Here is a 17,171-nt window from a genome sequence, read left to right on the forward strand (position 1 = left end):
GGGGGGAAAGCACCATGTCTCTGTGTCACTGTTGCTCCATGTCGCACACCTTAGCACACACCAGACCTCTCCTCTCATGACTGGAAAACTCTCCTGCAACCTCTTACACCACTGAGTCCAAACTGCACACTGAGGATAATGTTACCCTGTTTAAATGTTGCTGTGGTCCTTTGTCTTCTGCAGGTCCTCTGCATCACTGCAGACATCGGTACGTACTCGTTTTGTCTATTCTACTTCAAAATTAGGGGTGCAATCGGATTGTAAATTTATTCATTGATGGTGTTCTGTTCTGCTCCAGACACTGGCTCTTTCCTGATCTACAACGAGAACCACAACAAGTGCATAAAGGTGGAGAGCGCCACCTCTGTAACAGTGGCGCCCTGTGATCCTCATGCCAAAAACCAGCAGTTTAGTTGGGCCTCCGAATCGCGTGTCCTTAGCCTGTCCCTCAAGCTCTGTCTGGGGGCCACAGAGATTAAAGACTGGGTGAAGGTGGTCCTCTATGAGTGTGATGAGAGCAGTGTGCTCCAACACTGGCAGTGCAAGAATGAGACCCTCTTTGGCCTGAAAGACCAGGACCTGCACTTAAACTGGGGCAACCGCAATGAGAGGAACATAATGATCTACAAAGGCTCCGGGCTCTGGAGTCGCTGGAGGATATTTGGAACCAAAAGGGACCTTTGTTCGAAGGGGTTTCAAGGTAAGAAATTAAGGGACACAATCAGTTTTAATAAAACATAGTAGACTACCTGTTCTTCATCTTCTCACAAGTCTGGACGTAGTTATTTACCAGTAGATGCAGTATATGTTAAAATGCAATAAAGTCATCATTAGAAGTATAGTTTTTAATGAAAATGTCTTTAAACCAAAAAAAATATTGGTATTTAAACTGAGAAGTGAGCACCTTAGGCTTGAAGGTTTCAAAAACATTATAGTATCTACAAACTGTTTGAAGATTTTCAGAATGCAACAATTGGCAATGTGGTGCAAATATCAAGAATTTTTGTTGCAAGGGCTTTGAAAGATAGCGCAGGTCATCAATTAATCGAAAAAAAAACTGAGTTGTCTCGTTCTGAGCACATGTAGAAGCTCACATATTGAATGCCTAACCCGAGTTGCAGCGTTTGGTCAGAAGACTAGAAAGGTGGTCAAGTGTAAGCACTCAAAAAGCTGTTGCGGCACATGCATACAGTGGATGGTTGATCTTCTTGGGGCTCCTACAAGATCCTGCAAAAAATGTTTTTATATAGTCATCATCACAAAGCAGAACAAGCAGTATCTATGAGATATTAATGTGTTTGTATCTTTATGTTGTTGTTCTGCTTTGTGATGATGATTTGAAAATGGCTGACAAAGATCTGTTAAATCGAAAACATTGCACATTTAAAAATTACTGGGAGCTTTTAATACAGTGTGGATCTCCTGTCTAAATCTTGCCAAGAGTTTAACAGAGGCGGTTTTTCAGCAGTACAACACCTTTGTGCATAAAGCAAGGTCTTTAAAGAGTAACTCCTCTGAAGTCTGGTGTGGAAGAACTTGACTGGCCTGCAGAGCCATAACCGCAATCCCATCAAACACCTCTGAGATGTACTGGCCTTCTCGCCCATCATGAGTAGACAACCTCGCTAATGTTACTGTAGCTAAAGAGGCGCAAATCCCTGCAGACAGATTCTAAAATCTTATGGGAAGCCTCCCTAAATAGTGGCTGTTGTAGCAGCATAAAAGTGCTCATCGTCAAAAAACAAATTTAGGTGTAATAATTAAGTGTTCGCATGCTTTTGGCCATTTGGAATATCGAGTAACAGGTTGCTGATATGCAGTCTTTGCATCTTTTATTTTGCTTATGATTATGTTTAAATGTGTGATTCATGTCTCCCCAGAGGTTTTCACAATAGGGGGCAATGCCTTTGGAGTCCCCTGTCTGTTCCCATTTAAATTCGAGGAAAAGTGGTACGCTGAATGCACAAAGGACGGTCGCTCAGACGGACAGCTGTGGTGTGCAACAGAGAGAGATTATGATAAAACCATGAAGTGGGGCTTTTGTCCCACCAAAGGTAGGAAACAATTTTAATAATCAGCACAACTTGATCTACGGTTTTATGAAGAATCTGATTATTGAGCTTGCAGAATGATCGTGTCTGTTATTTCTCTAAGTGCTATCATTGAAGAGGTCAGTGCTGACAGGTCTGGTTTGTGACCTCCTCCAGCAGAACAACACTACCACTTCCTCTCATGAGTTGTCAACATAGCACTGTCCTTGTTTTCCTCTTAGCACAGGCCCGTCTTTCCCCTGACACTGCTCTAAAACTGGGGCAGGAAAAGGACAGAAAAAGAAAGCGGGCTCACTTTTATTATTGTTTTTATGAAACAATCCTCACAGGGGTGTAAAAGATGTTTCTCAATCATTGATTTTGTTTCCGTTTTAAGATACTTTTTGTCCTTAAAATTAATTCAGGTCAACAGGTATTACACTACTTTTACTTCATAAATGTAATCACTTTTGTTGTTTCTTGTCCATTATGCAGCCACCTCAGGTTGGGACACTGACCCGGTCACAGGGGTCGAGTATCAGAGGAACGTACAGTCAGTGTTGACGTGGCATCAGGCCAGGAAGAGCTGCCAGCAGCAAGGAGCCGACCTCCTCAGCATCGTAGAGCTGCATGAGCAGTCGTACATCTCAGGTACAGTCGGCCTTGTATTAGTTACCACGGCAACACAATGTTATATTATGGAACTTTATTGTATTAAAACATGTGGTTTGATGCAGGATTGACAAGCACTTTGGGGACATCTCTGTGGATCGGACTGAACAGCCTGGATTTTGAGAGCGGATGGCAGTGGAGCAACGGGAACCCCTTCAGATATTTAAACTGGGCTCCAGGTCAGTGAAGCAGCCAGAATAGTATGTTTCTGCAAACCACAGATATGTTACATTTGTTTCATTCGTCTGATGTAGTTCTGATTACATGTATATAAGACTGATTTTTCGTCAGAAGGAAGAGAGGATGGTGGATAGCATGAAACCTAGGCGAGAAGGCCACCGAACAACAGCAGGCGGCAGCAAACTATTGTTTAAGACCAAAATAAAGGTGTTTTTTAATGAGAGTTTGGGACATGTCCAGGCGTGTTCATAGTTTGTAGCTGCAAAAAAAGGGGCTGTTTTTTTTAACAGCAGTTCAAGACATTACCTGCAGGGTTAACAGCGACCACAGCAGGTATTTTTTTAACGAGGGTTGAGGACATGTCCAGCCATGTGAGTCGCTACAAAAGTGGGTGTTTTTTAACATTTTGGGACATTTCTAGTTGTGTTTGTAGTGACAAAGCAAGATAATTTTTAATGAGGGTTCTGGACATGTCCCGTCTTTATAGCGACAAAAGCTCGGTATATGTCCAGCCATGTTTGTACCTACAAAAGCAGGAGTATTTTTCTGACAGTTTAGGACATTTCCAGCAATGCTTGTTGCAAAAAAGTTGTTTTTTAACAACAGTTCAGGACATGACCTGCAGTGTTTACAATAACCAAAGCAGCTATTTTTTAACCAAGTCTGAGGTTTCTCCAGCTGTGTGAGTAACAACAGTGCAGGTATTTTTTAAAAACATTTTGTGACATGTCTAGCTGTGTTTGTAGTGACTAAACCAGATATTTTATGCCAAAACATGGTTTCCTAACCTTATCTGAGTGGTTTTGTGTCTAACCTAAACATAACCACATCATTTTAACTGTGCCTTTTACATGATCTACATATTTATAACTGGAGAGACTGATATTATAAGTGCCCTCATGAATTATCAATGAATTCTTACATTAAAAACAAATAATACATGCATCAATGTTTCGAATAGGTCATCCGTCATCAGAGCCCGGACTCACCTGTGCAACCCTAAATGCTGCAAAAGCCTCAAAATGGGAAAGCAGCGCCTGCACCAAGAAACTCGGTTACATTTGTCGAAAAGGAAATTCCACCAGCCTGCCTCCACCACCAAGTAAAATAACAACACAATTCCAGTTTATTAAAATCTGGCTTATTATGAGAGTGAGTCTTCACAGTACAAACCAGACATGTCCTCTGTCCTTCCCCACAGGTAAAGACCAGCCCAGCTTCTGCCCCAGTCACTGGGTTCCATATGCAGGTAACTGTTACTACCTGGAGAGGACTAAAAAGATGTGGAGGGACGCTCTGGCTGCGTGTCACAAAGAGGGAGGAGATCTGGCCAGCATACTTAATATAGAGGAGCAGAGCTTCATCATATCTCAATCTGGATACTGTAAGTGTGCAATAAGTCACTTTCTTTCACTGATTTGTTGGTTTTCACAATAACTTGGATCCTATTTAAATTATTTTGTTAACCTTGACATTAATGTTTTTCGTCTTAACATTTTCGTTCCTTTGTAGTCATTTTGAGTCCTTGACGGATTTTTTTTTTTTTTTTTTTTTGTGGTTTGTGTCTCTTTGGGGTCATTTTGTGTCTGTTGTTTTTGTCTAATTGTAGTCATTTTGTGGTTGTTTTGCCCCCTTTGTAGTTATTTTATGTCTCTTTGCAGAGTCTTTGCATCTCTTTGTGGTCTTTTTGTGTCTGAGTTATTTTTTTCTTGTTTTAGTCATTTTGTGACTGCAGTCTTTTTTCAGTCTTTTTTTAATCTCAGTGTAATCATTTTTTGTTGTTGTTTTGCATCTTTTGGAGTTATTTTATGTCTTTTTGCAGTTCTTTTGCATCTCTTTGTGTTTTTTTTGTCTCTTCCTAGTTGTTACCTTTTAATTTGAGTGACATTTTGGGCCCCAAGGCCTGTTCCTGTAGGCCTGTTGAGTAGTCCGTCACTGCTTCTGACAAACGTAGTGACAACAAGACAGAAAGAAGTCACTTCAATACCAGTAAAACCCCACCGTGTCGTTTTTACTCCTAAATTTCTTAGCTTTAGAGTTGCTCGTAAGTGGATTTTGTCGCCAGTCTTTGTGCTTAGCTAAACTAATCAGCCGCTGGTTGTAGCTCCATATTCACTGTATTGACATGAGAGTATGATCAGTTCTCTTATCTAATTATTTGCAACAAATACATCTGTTTACCAAAATGCCAAAGTATTAATCTAAAGAACAAAAACAAAATAAAGATCAAACGTTAGAAACTGTACCACATTAACATCTACATGTGCATTTAAACACCTCAGTGCCGACAGATGTGCTCTGGATCGGCTTGAACGATCAGAGGAACCAGATGTTGTTTGAATGGTCCGATCGCTCTCACGTTACCTTCACCCAGTGGCAGACTGGCGAGCCGTCGCACGCCACCAACCTCCAGGAAGACTGTGTCCTCATCAGAGGAAAGGTAACGCCCTTCAGATGCAACAGGTGATGAATGCAGTGATGTAGTCGGATGCTTATCTGCTGTATGTGGCCTGTACAGGACGGGAGGTGGGCTGACCACATGTGTGAGAAGTCGTTTGGATACATCTGTAAGAAAAAGGCGTCCACGAGACCAGCTGAAGGCACCCATGAGGAGGCGAACCCAGGCTGCAAGCTTGTGAGTGATGTCCTTTACTTTAAATAGTGAGTTTAAGTGTAAATCGAAGCCTTTATCAGATGTTTTCTCACTGTGTTTGTTTGTTATCGTCCAAAGGGCTCGATCAGACATGGCTCTTATTGTTACAACATTGGATCAGAGAAAAAGACCTTTGATGATGCAAAGCGGGCATGCTCAGAGGCTGGTGGTCACATTGTGGATGTGGGTGATAGGTAGGCAATATTTTCTTATTTAGTTCATGTTATGTATGAATTTCTCCATATTGTAGTCATAAAAAGGATCTGACACAAAAAGATTCAAGTTTAATGCTGTAATAAGTTTGATTTTAAATGTAATTTAAAGCTGGAAATAGTTTGTGTTTTTGATTTTATTTTGAGGAATCCAATTATTTTGTTTTCTGACATCTAAAAATGAAGATTAAGTCATTATATTGCTCACCTCTCTGCTTTTAAATGTTTCTCTGCAGATATGAGAATGCTTTCTTGGTCAGTTTGGTGGGTTTGAGACCAGAGAAGTATTTCTGGACAGGTTTATCGAACAAAGATGACATAAAAACCTTCAAGTGGACCACCAGAAGAAAAGTCACGTTCACGCATTTCAATGTGGGCATGCCAGGTACAGCACACTTCTCTTTAGCTGTGCATCTGTGCTTTCAGCCCAGTCGCCAGAAACGTTTCTGCAAACAACGGATATGTTACATTTGTGTCATACATATGATGTAGTTCTGATTACATGTATATAAGCTCATTTCATGTCAGGAGGAGGAGAGGATGGTGACGGCGTTACGCCTAGGCAGCAGACACTGGAAGACCACTGTTAAAGGCCAAAAAAACTGGTGTTTTCATTTAGTTTAAGCTTTTAGCGACAAATGCTGGTATTTTTTTCAACAAGAGGTCAGGACATTTCCAGCTATGGTTGACACAACGAAAGCGAGTGGTTTTTTTTTTTTATTTATCTATTTTTTTGTAAGAGTTTAATGAGGGTCGTTTTTAGCCGTGTTTTTAGTGGATAAAGCAACCACTTGTAAGTAAGAATTCAGGACATTTGTAGCTGTGTTTGTAGCAAAAAAAAAAAGCAGGTATTTTTTAAAGAGAGTTAGGGACATGTCTAGGGGTGTTTGGCAGGTGTTTTTGTATTATATAGCTGCAAGGTTGAAACTTTAAGTTAGAAAGTTATACACCAACACAAAAACCGCATGGTTATGTTAAGGAAAAGAATATTCTTTTCCTTAACATAAGTCTTGGTAAAAAATCACTAAACTCACTTTTCATGGCACTGTGTCCTGTGGAAACACTGCTAAAAAGCACCTATGTTTGGTGGCTTAAATGCTGCTGGAAAAACAGTAACAAAACTTTAAAAAACAACCAGTTTTGTTGTTCTTAGTCTCAAATGCTGGTTTGCAGCTTGACATGGGCCTTGGGGTCAGCTCATATTCAGCTTCACTTATGCATAAAGAGCAATATACAAATTTAAGATACCAATATTTTCTTCTGGCGACTGAGCCATGGCTTTCTAACCATTTTCATTTTGTCTAATGCAACAGGTTATATGTGCTGTCTTTGTATCAGTTCTTTCATTTATATTCATCATTTAATCCATAACACCTCCCTTGTTTTTAAACCATATATCTTTGTGGTCAGTTTGTCAATATTTCCTACATAACTTTTTGCTGTGTTTAATAAAAGACAGACACCAAGGATGTGTTGCCATGACAACTGGGATTTTTGCTGGATTATGGGATGTTGTTAGCTGCAGCAACAAGGAGAAGTACATCTGCAAGAAACCAGCAGAGGGTGTAATGGTAACGACAGTCCCACCAACTACCCCGGCCCTGAGCTGTGAGTCCGGGTGGTACCCCACTTCCAGGAGGAGCATCTGCTACAAAGTAGGACAACAAACTGAACTTCACTGTAAAATCTGTGTGATTTTAAATACTTAACGCTCACATTTTTCTTTCTCACTCGCTGAAAAGCTTTACAAAAAACCAATGAGCCTTAAGAAGACTTGGCAAGAAGCACAAGACTTCTGCAGGGCCATCGGTGGAGACCTGCTAAGCATACACAGCTCAAGCGACCTGAGCAACAATCCGTATGTTAGCTCAACAGCTTGTGCATTTCAGAATTTATATCATGCTGCTCAACCATCCAAGTATTCAGTCCTGGTGTTTTCTGCTGTCATCAAGGTTTTACTCTAGTAAAGCCTGGATCGGCCTTAGCCTCGGGACCAATGCAGGCTTTGGATGGAGTGATGGCTCCCCTGTATGTTGCACTTGATTGTTATCACAAAATGCTGTAATCGCACTTATTCTCAACCAGTGCCTAATTTTGCTTATTTTGAAAACTGTGGTCCAGTTTGAGCATGAGAACTGGGGCTTCGGGGAACCAAACAACCACAATGACCAAGAACACTGTGTAGAAGTCAACTTTTACTACGGACGGCACTGGAATGATCGGCACTGTGAATCCTACAACGACTGGATCTGCCAGATACGCAAAGGTAACTCCGACTGGTCTCTCCATGAAGCCATGTGTCCACCAATAGTTATGATTGCAGTTACACGTGTCTTGTCAGTGTGACTGTTCTCATCCGATCATCCCATTTACTATCAGGTCCGTACGCTCCACAATCGGATCATGCTGGCAGTGATCTGTTCAGCCAAACGACATACCTAAGTGACCTGGCTCGCATAAAGTTCGTATCTCACTGTGGGCAGTATGTGGACAATATTTGGACAATCTATCAAACGTTGGTCTCGCGTCATCTGTCCGTCCACAGACTATATATAAATATGAGTCTCCACTTACCCCCACTGTGCAAAAATAAAGCCAAAATATCTCGGAAACAGCTGCTGCCATCTTGCGCTGGCAGCGTCATTTGGAGTTAGTATCTGCGCAGTAGCATTTTCCTCGGTGGTAAAGTTTCCGCCTAAACACCGGTTTAACCAATCACCAGCAGTGCCATTGATCGTGACCACACTGATTATCACTGTCAATCATTATATCAAACCCCCTTTTTATAGCAAAAAATAACTAATTGAAACCAAAATCAGAAAAACAAACACTTAAGAAACCATATTTGGGAAAAATGTTTTTGGAGTTTGATTCTTTAGTTTTGCCCATCCACTGATATGGAGGGGGTGGGGTTTATGTCCCAGCCACCAGGGGGCGATCAAGATGTTTTGGATCAAAAGTAGCATCACTCTCGGTCCACATTAAAATATTTACTTCTATTACATTATGTAAATAAAAAATACATAACCTTATACACAGGGTTACCATGGTCATGGAAAACCTGAAAAAGTCATGGAGTTTTATAATAACATAAATCATGAATTTATAATCACATCTTTCAGGCCTGAAGAGTCATTGAATTAGTAAAAATCAAGTGTGTTAATATGCATCGATGTGTCATGGTACCATCATGTATGTTTCTTCATTTTCTACCTGTCTCTCCCTTTTTGTATGCCAGCTAACTTAAATTTTGTTTGAATAGAGTTTGAATCTGATATGTTTACACACAAGTTTTGACACAATAGTTGAAAACACGAGTTAATGTTCAGGTAGAGCTTTGCCCGGCTGTTGAGGCTCCTTCTTCATGGTTCTTTGTACTTGCAGGTGTGACTCCCAAACCTGAGCCTGTCGTAGCCACACCAGGTAAGTTTTTCAGCAGCCCCAACTTTATTTACCTGATTTACTGAGCTTAAGTCTCTCTCTCAATCACCAAGTGCTCTGTTAATCACGCTAGTGGCTCTAGTGATGGCAATGTCGCTCTGTCGGTGCATCACTTTGCCCAGACTGAAATATCTCAGCAATGAGACGAATTACCATGAAATTTTGTAGTATCGTTCACCATTCCTAGAGGATAAAGCCTCATGATTTTGGCGATCCCCTGAAGTGGCAATCCTAGGTTCTGGGAGGCCAAAAACATTTACCTGATTTGCCTGTGCTGATGGTGAGCCCCCGATCCACTTAAATTTTTGGCTTATGGTGGAAAATCTAAAAATTTGTGAACATTTTTACCTTACTTTATGACTAAATCAGCATGTTCTCATCCCCACTGGTCAAATCTCGCAGTTTTGTCAGTAAATCTACACATGTAAATATGATGCACTAGGTACCCTCCTGCGTCAGTTTTGGACATCCAGGGATGACCTGTAAATTTATGCTTGTTACATGCATTGTGTTTTCTAAAAAACGCTTATGTTTTGCACAGGTGATGTACAGTGTCTGCTCATTATATGCAGGTTTTTTTTTTCCCTCAAAACGCTTTGTTTTTAGGTTTATTTCCACAGGTTAAGGCAACAAAAGTCTGTAGTTAGGTTTAGAAAAAATACAACATTCTCCCAAGTGAAAGTCTGGAGTTTGTTTCACATCCAGCCCTCAGGCCCACCCAATTCAGACTTTCTCACTCTTTATATTACAGTTGTTGCCAGCGGCAGTTTAGTGTGTATCATAGCTACTGCAGAAAAGTGTGCCAGAGCTTTAAGCATCTTTGCTGATGCTGTAGTTCACAGACAAAGTGGCGGCATTTGTGTGCTGCGTCTAAAACTGACACATTCGGTGCATATCATACAATCGAGAAAGGGGCCTCTGTGTGTTGGTCTCCGAAGCCTAGGTCACTGAAAAAAGCAGCACTTTTTGACGAGTTGGGAGTGAGAATGAGCTAATTGTTAAATATTGTTACCATGCTGACATCAGCGTTTAGCTCAAAGCACCGCTGCCTCACAGAGCTGCTAGCATGGCTGTTGACTCTTGGCCTTTTTTCCTCCAAATTCATCCTTTATATTGTATCTGTGAAATATCTGATTAAGTTCTGATTCCTTTTACAGTTTTTAACACCACAGAAGACGGCTGGCTGATATACAATGACACACAGTATTTCATCAACAATGACAAGCTGGACATGGAAGCTGCTAGAGCCGTCTGCAAAAAGAGCTTTGGTGATCTAGCGGTCATTACAGCGGAGAGCGAGAGGAAGTTCCTCTGGAGACGGGCAAGAAATTCAGAATTGTCTTTACAAAATTTTAAACAATGAATTTTACTTTGACAACATGTTGTATGTTTGCAAAAAAATGATCATGGCAAAAGTAGGGAAAACCACGTGTGATAATTGTTTTTGATTGAAACAGATAGCAAAAGGCACAGAAGGACAGTACTACATTGGCATGACTGTAAATCTGGATAGATCATTTAGGTAAATCAAAATCACACATCAAAATCTAGTGTGAAATTTTATTTATTTATTTATTTTTAAACTGCAATTTCCATTTCATTTTCAGCTGGGTGGATGGCAGCCCTGTAATATACACCGCATGGGAACACAATGAGCCCAACTTTGCTAATAACGATGAAAACTGTGTGACCATATATAAGAGCATGGGTGAGTCTAATGCTGCATGCTGTGCCAGATTGATAAATATTAGCTAATAGTTTCTTTTTATTGTTTTTATGTTGTTCTCTGTAAACTCTTCACATACAGGGTACTGGAATGATATTAACTGTGGTATGGAGCTGCCATCTATTTGCAAAAGAAACAGTAATTTTGTCAATACAACAATGGCCCCAACCACCATACCTAAGGGAGGATGTGCACCAGAGTGGATAGCTTTCCAAGGAAAGGTAATAATGTATCGCTACATACAACACATATTACTCCAATACATGGGAGTATTATAGGACAGTGGGACCCCGGGCACAGACATGCAAAAACCCTACTATTGCTCCTAAATGGGAGCAAGTTGCACAGATTTTGTGCTGGTTTTGCCTGTTTTTGTTATGTGTCTCTTTGTAGTTTTAGGCATTTTTTCTGGTTTTGTCTTTCTTTATGATAATTTCGTGTATCCTTCAAGTTGTTTTTTGTTGCTTTTTAATCATTTTGTGTCTGCTTATAGTTCTTATGCATCTCTTTTTTGTCATTAGATGACTGTTTGACATCACTTTGTGTCTCTTTAAGGGGTTTGGGGTCTTTTTTGGGTTGTTTTGTGTGTCTTTGTAGTCATTCCTTGTCTCTCTGTAATTCATTTGCATCTCTTTAAGGTCATTTTTTGTGTCTTTGTAGTTGTTTTGCGTCTTTTTTAGTAGTTCCTTTGCATCACTTTGTTGCCATTTTTTGGACCTTTTGAATTCATGTTGTGTCTTTCTGAGTTATATTTGTGTCTTTCTTGACATTTTATGTCAATTTGTCAATTTGTTTTTCTTTGAGATAAATTTGTTGTTGTTTTTTTTAAGTCATTTTGTGTCCCTTTGTAATTCTTTTGCATGTTTTTGTGCTTTTCCTCCTAATTTCAGAATGTGATCTAAACTCTCGGATTACCTTAAATCTGTTCCTGTAAAAAGTCTATGCATACTGGTTTGCCAACTGTTCCTTTGCTTGTTATTCTAACACATAGTACAAATTCATCTTGTTTACACAGTGCTACAGAATAGTTGTGGGGAATGACATGAAGAACTGGCAGCAGGCCAGGACGTACTGCCAGAACCAGGGAGGAAATCTGGTTTCTGTCGTCAACGAGAAAGAGCAAGGTGAGTGTTTCCTTTGTGGCTGTCTGGAACAATGACATTTCATCATGCAGTGATGTAATGAAACCACAATTTTAGTGAGTTGACGAATAATTGTGTCCTCCTCTCTAGCCTTCCTGACAATGCAGATGCTGAAACATGACAAAGATTTGTGGATCGGCATGAATGATGTCAACTGGGAGATGCACTTCGTGTGGACAGACGGCAAAGGCATCACATACACCAACTGGGCAAAAGGGCATCCAGCATCAGTGCCTGATGGAATTTATCTAACTTTGGATGAGGTCATTTCAGCTTTTAATATCTATAGCCACATATGTGCATATGAATGCAGGACCTTAAGGCAAGGGGATTGGAAGTGTTCTCGTCTCAATTTGTAGTCTGAGTAGTATTAACCCATAATGTTTGAGGGGGCTTTGGTTGCATGCAGGTAAACAGTGTGGAGAGAAAAAGAGGCAGAATGCATTGACTGAAATGCAGTCTTGGTACTGATCGGCTGTCTTTTGTTGATGATTTAGCTTTTTTCTTAACATTTATCACGTATTATTTATTCATGTAGCAATCTTACAGAGCTGAAAGATGAATGTGAAAGTGCCAAACTGCAGTTCATCATCAGGCCACTTGAGGCTGGCTCCAAAACAGATTCAGTCCCCATAAACTCCCATGTTCAAATTTCCAACTTTAGAGCATACATAAAATTGTTTACAGCCTGGTACATAAAACAGATTTGGTTCCTATAACTCATTTGAACACCCACAATAACTTGTCAAAGGTGACATTTTTATAACTCATCCATTTGCATTTTATTAAGGCCCAAAATAACATATTTTAAGACAGGACTGTTTGAGTGACAGGCTGTCTGCAGGGTGTCGCAGCAGTCGGTGAGTCAGATCCAGCCCTTGCTCCTCCACATCGCCAACCTCTTATCCAAATACGGTCACTTCCTGCTCCAAAAAAAAAAAAAGAAGTCTGGGTCTGGGTGACTTCACATAATGGGTCATTATTTTTACAATCTATGACTACAACAGTACCCCCGAAATATTTTCCGCTGCCCCTACAAGTTAAATTATCATCAGACAATTTGACTAAGGACTCCAAGATTGTTTGGACTGCAAAATCAAAACCCAAATCTTCACCCATCCAACTCCCTGTCTCAGCAATGTGATGGTCCAACCTGGTCTCATAGAAATGCAAGAAATGATCACAACCTCTTAACACCATTTAAATTTACATCACATTACGTGATTGTGGTATGTATTGTGTCAAAATGGCGTGCCAGCTGTGCGCTTGGTATGTTAGTGGGTATTACAGGAACCCCATGTAAAAAAGGCAATGTCCTTGCAGCAGCGGCCCCGTGTTCTTTTCCAGGCTGTGGCCCTTTGCTGCATGTCGTCCCCTCTCTCTCCTTCTTTCACACTTGCTCTGTCCTGTCAAATAAAAGCAAAATAAGCCAAAAAAATGGCATTATATTTATAATTATACAAAAGAAATTTATTTACCAGCACGATGGAAGGGGTACAAATAGAAAATCAATTAGGTTCTACGGTTGTGGTGGACACAGAAATTCCCTGGTTCAGAGATTTCATGCAATGGGCAGTGGTTAATGTTATGACCCTATAAGTAATAGAAAGAGCGAGGAAGTTGGGATGGTAGATGAGTCGAAGAAACACCAATGAGACCGCTGTTCATTACGCATGCGAAACTAAAACTCAACATATACTTCTTTAAATGTACTGTTCTTGCATCCTTTACGTAGCTGCATCATATTACATAATGTTCTTATTTCGCTATGATATTCTTACGTATTGTAAAAAACAAACTTGAAAACACAAATCTGTTTTAAGTACACAATATTTTAACGAACTAAGCAGTTTTGTTGCCTAAACCTAATTGTCCTGCCACCATGTAATTTAATACAGTACATACCAACATCACGCAGCATTCAGAGCTTGTTGTCATTTCTCATATTTCTGTGAGATCACATTGTGGGAGTCATATGATTGCAGTGTAAAAAAAAATGAAAAGATTACAAAAGACACCTGAAAATCTGCTTCTACCATTGGACAACCTGCCTCCTTTGCAACCTCAAAAACGTTAAAAAGTCTGTTTTTTTTCTGTCTGATAGATGTTTGACTGTGTGGTTATGGTGGGCGGCAGCGGCAAAACTACAGGGTCCTGGAAGGTCGCAGACTGTCACTCAAAACATGGCTTCATCTGCAAAAGAAATGTTGGTTAGTAAAATATCAGCAAAGCCACATAATCACGGGTCTGCGGGCAATGGGGGGACAACATAAATGTTATGTTGTAGAGGATTTTTTCCACTCTGTGTTGTTTATTAAATGGTGTTTGTTTTTGCAAAGATTCTCAAATTGCAGTCCCGGCCACAACTGTGTCACCAAAGAATTTCTACAAACTTGGCAATGACTCCTACAAACTTGTGACCCAGAAGATGAGATGGGATGAGGCGAGGAGGCAGTGCCAAGCAGATGATGCAGATCTGGCCAGTATCCTGAACCCCATAATGCAGGCATACATCACCTTGCAGATCTCTAAGCACAATGAGCCTGTATGGATCGGTCTCAACAGCAATGTGGTAAAGGGCTCTACCTGCACCAGGATTTCAAATTAAAACCGTTTAACTCTGTTTCAACAAATGTGAGTAATATGTTTTTTTTCACAGACTGGTGGGCGGTACAAGTGGGTCGATAACTGGCATCTATCTTATACCAAATGGGGCAAAAATGAGCCTAAAGACAACTATGGCTGTGTATATATGGACGTGGACAGAAAATGGAAGACAGGACCATGTACCACTACCTACTTTTCCCTTTGCAAGAGGTCACAAGGTCAGATGGTCTCTATATCAGTTCTCCTGCACTATATGCTGCACAGATCCAAACACAAAGCCCGGTTAGCAATGCATTCTCCTGTCTCTTTATCAGACATAGCACCAACCGAGCCTCCACAGCTCCCCGGCAAGTGTCCAGAACCAAAGAAACGAAAAACCTGGATACCTTTCAGAGGCCACTGTTACTCCTTCCTCAGCTCAGTGGTGGATAACTGGGCCCATGCCTCAGTTGAATGTCTGAAAATGGGTACGTTATGAAGAACTTTGACAAAAAGATTATAATTTATATGTGTATACTATCTTGACAGTCTGTTATTGTTCATTAGGAGCTTCTCTGGTGAGTATAGAGGACCCTCAGGAGAGTCTGTTCATACAACAGAACGTGGAGCTTTTGCAGGACGAATCCAAGGCCTTCTGGCTCGGCCTCTACAAGACTCATGAAGGTGAGCATGTTTTGCAATTTGTTTTTTTCAAGCGAAAAAAGAAGGTGAGCAGTGTCCTGGATGGATGGATGGGTCGATAGATAGATATTTTGAACATGTAAAACAAACAAATAGAAAAATATAGAAAATAAAAATCAAAATGTCAATAACAAATTTTGATGATAACCTATGCAAGATTCAAATAAGTGACAAGAAATTGCATCTTACATGTTCATGTTACATAAGTAGGAGGAAGTTTTAACTCGTTATTTCCTACCCCTTCTCAGCTAATCAGTTAATTATCAGTGAACTTCATCTTTAATATATAAACATACACTTACATATAGACGCACACAGACTTACAGACATACAAACATATTTGTTGATGTTTGACATATTGAGTTCGGACAATTGTAATGCCAACTACTACTATGACTACGACTACTGACGTGGACATAGATTTCCATGGTAAAACTGAAGCCTAAAAGCTTTGAAGCTTTTGGTTCAGCCCTCCAATTCCCAAGCCAAGTCCCCTTGGCTGAGCCCCCCAGTTGTGTCTGACATCCAGCAAACAAATGTCAATTTTGGCTGGCATCATTTTAGCAACCAGGGAAACAGGTTAAAAATGTTTTCTGCTGTACAGTGCACTGAATTTTCTTGGAAAATTTGATGAGTAGCTCTGTGAATCTGCTGTAATGACAATACAAGAGAGGCACACACTGGAGCTTTAGCTGTGTCAGAGTGCAGGATTGGTCATTAATGGGCTTCCTTTGTTTCAGACGAATGGATGTGGATTGATAACAGCGCTGTGGACTACACCAACTGGAAAACAGGGCTGTCAAAGTCAGAGTCATGTGTTGTCATTAACTCAGAGACTGGACTGTGGGGCACAGCCAGCTGCAGCAGATACAAGTCTTACATATGCAAAACAGCCAAAGGTAAGTCTAATCTGCTGTTATGTGCAGTAGTTTTAAATTTAGTCATCAATTACTAAAATGTATTTGCATTTTTTTCAGTTATTATACCTACAGAGAAGCCTCCAGCTGTTGGTAAGTTAATTCATCTAATATGGTTAATTATTCATTTATTAATATTTTTATTTAATGTTTTAAACTCATGTAATGTCACTTCATTTTCCTGTATGCTTTACCTTCTCAGCTCACGTTGTTAAAGAACCCTCTCATGGGTCTGCTGGCATCACTGTGGCTGTAATACTAGTCGTAATCGCTGTGATCGGACTTGGTGCCTTCCTCCTCTTCCGTAAACGGATACCCACGCCCGTATTGGGAGAAAGCACCTTTGACAACAAATTATACTTTAACAATCCAATACGAGCCCCTGTAGACACTAAAGTTCTTGTGGCCAACATAGAGCAGAATGAACAAGCATAATGAGGCGAGAGATCAGTGGTAATCAGCACTATGAAGATGATGGTTTTATACTTTGTTTTGGATCACTTTACTGGGAACTGAATGTCAAACAAACCCTGTGGTGTTTTTCAATTTAAAGATAATGATTCATAATTATTATATAATAATTCATACAAGCACTGGCACTGCACTAAGTGAATGAGGGACAAGATAATATGAGTGAACAATCTATAGCAAAATTTACATGATTATGTGATTTGTGTAATGTGTACAGTTTATTTTTTACTTTTACCAATCAAGATAATCATTTGTAGGGCAAACACCAGTTAAAAGTATGCTTGTAAGGATGCTTCATTAATGCAATTATCGGATTTTTCTCATCTGGGTTGCTTGTTATTTTTCCCCACGGGCTGCTCACCAGCCTGTTTCTGGCTCACAACATTGTAAATAGAAGCTCAATAAAAGAAATAAAATAAACAAAACTGAGTTGTTTGCA

The 17,171-nt window shown here is 40.1% G+C and overlaps 1 protein-coding gene across 1 annotated transcript; it reads left to right on the forward strand.

Annotated features, from left to right (window-relative positions):
* Positions 1–14: 14 nt before the first annotated feature.
* Positions 15–17,152, forward strand: mrc1a (mannose receptor, C type 1a). The gene is made up of 30 exons (XM_042510327.1): positions 15–208; positions 299–700; positions 1,881–2,054; positions 2,526–2,681; positions 2,768–2,881; positions 3,844–3,984; positions 4,084–4,266; positions 5,165–5,322; positions 5,401–5,517; positions 5,614–5,729; positions 5,984–6,132; positions 7,203–7,402; positions 7,490–7,605; positions 7,700–7,775; positions 7,869–8,013; positions 9,132–9,170; positions 10,346–10,509; positions 10,646–10,710; positions 10,796–10,896; positions 10,996–11,135; positions 11,930–12,038; positions 12,147–12,319; positions 14,161–14,266; positions 14,396–14,628; positions 14,716–14,881; positions 14,978–15,130; positions 15,210–15,326; positions 16,085–16,243; positions 16,322–16,354; positions 16,464–17,152. The coding sequence occupies exons 1-30, from the start codon at positions 139–141 to the stop codon at positions 16,694–16,696; spliced, it is 4,308 nt and encodes a 1,435-aa protein (XP_042366261.1). The 5' UTR covers positions 15–138; the 3' UTR covers positions 16,697–17,152.
* Positions 17,153–17,171: the final 19 nt, after the last annotated feature.

Source organism: Plectropomus leopardus, chromosome 21, assembly GCF_008729295.1.
Source record: "Plectropomus leopardus isolate mb chromosome 21, YSFRI_Pleo_2.0, whole genome shotgun sequence".
Lineage (NCBI taxonomy): Eukaryota > Metazoa > Chordata > Actinopteri > Perciformes > Serranidae > Plectropomus > Plectropomus leopardus.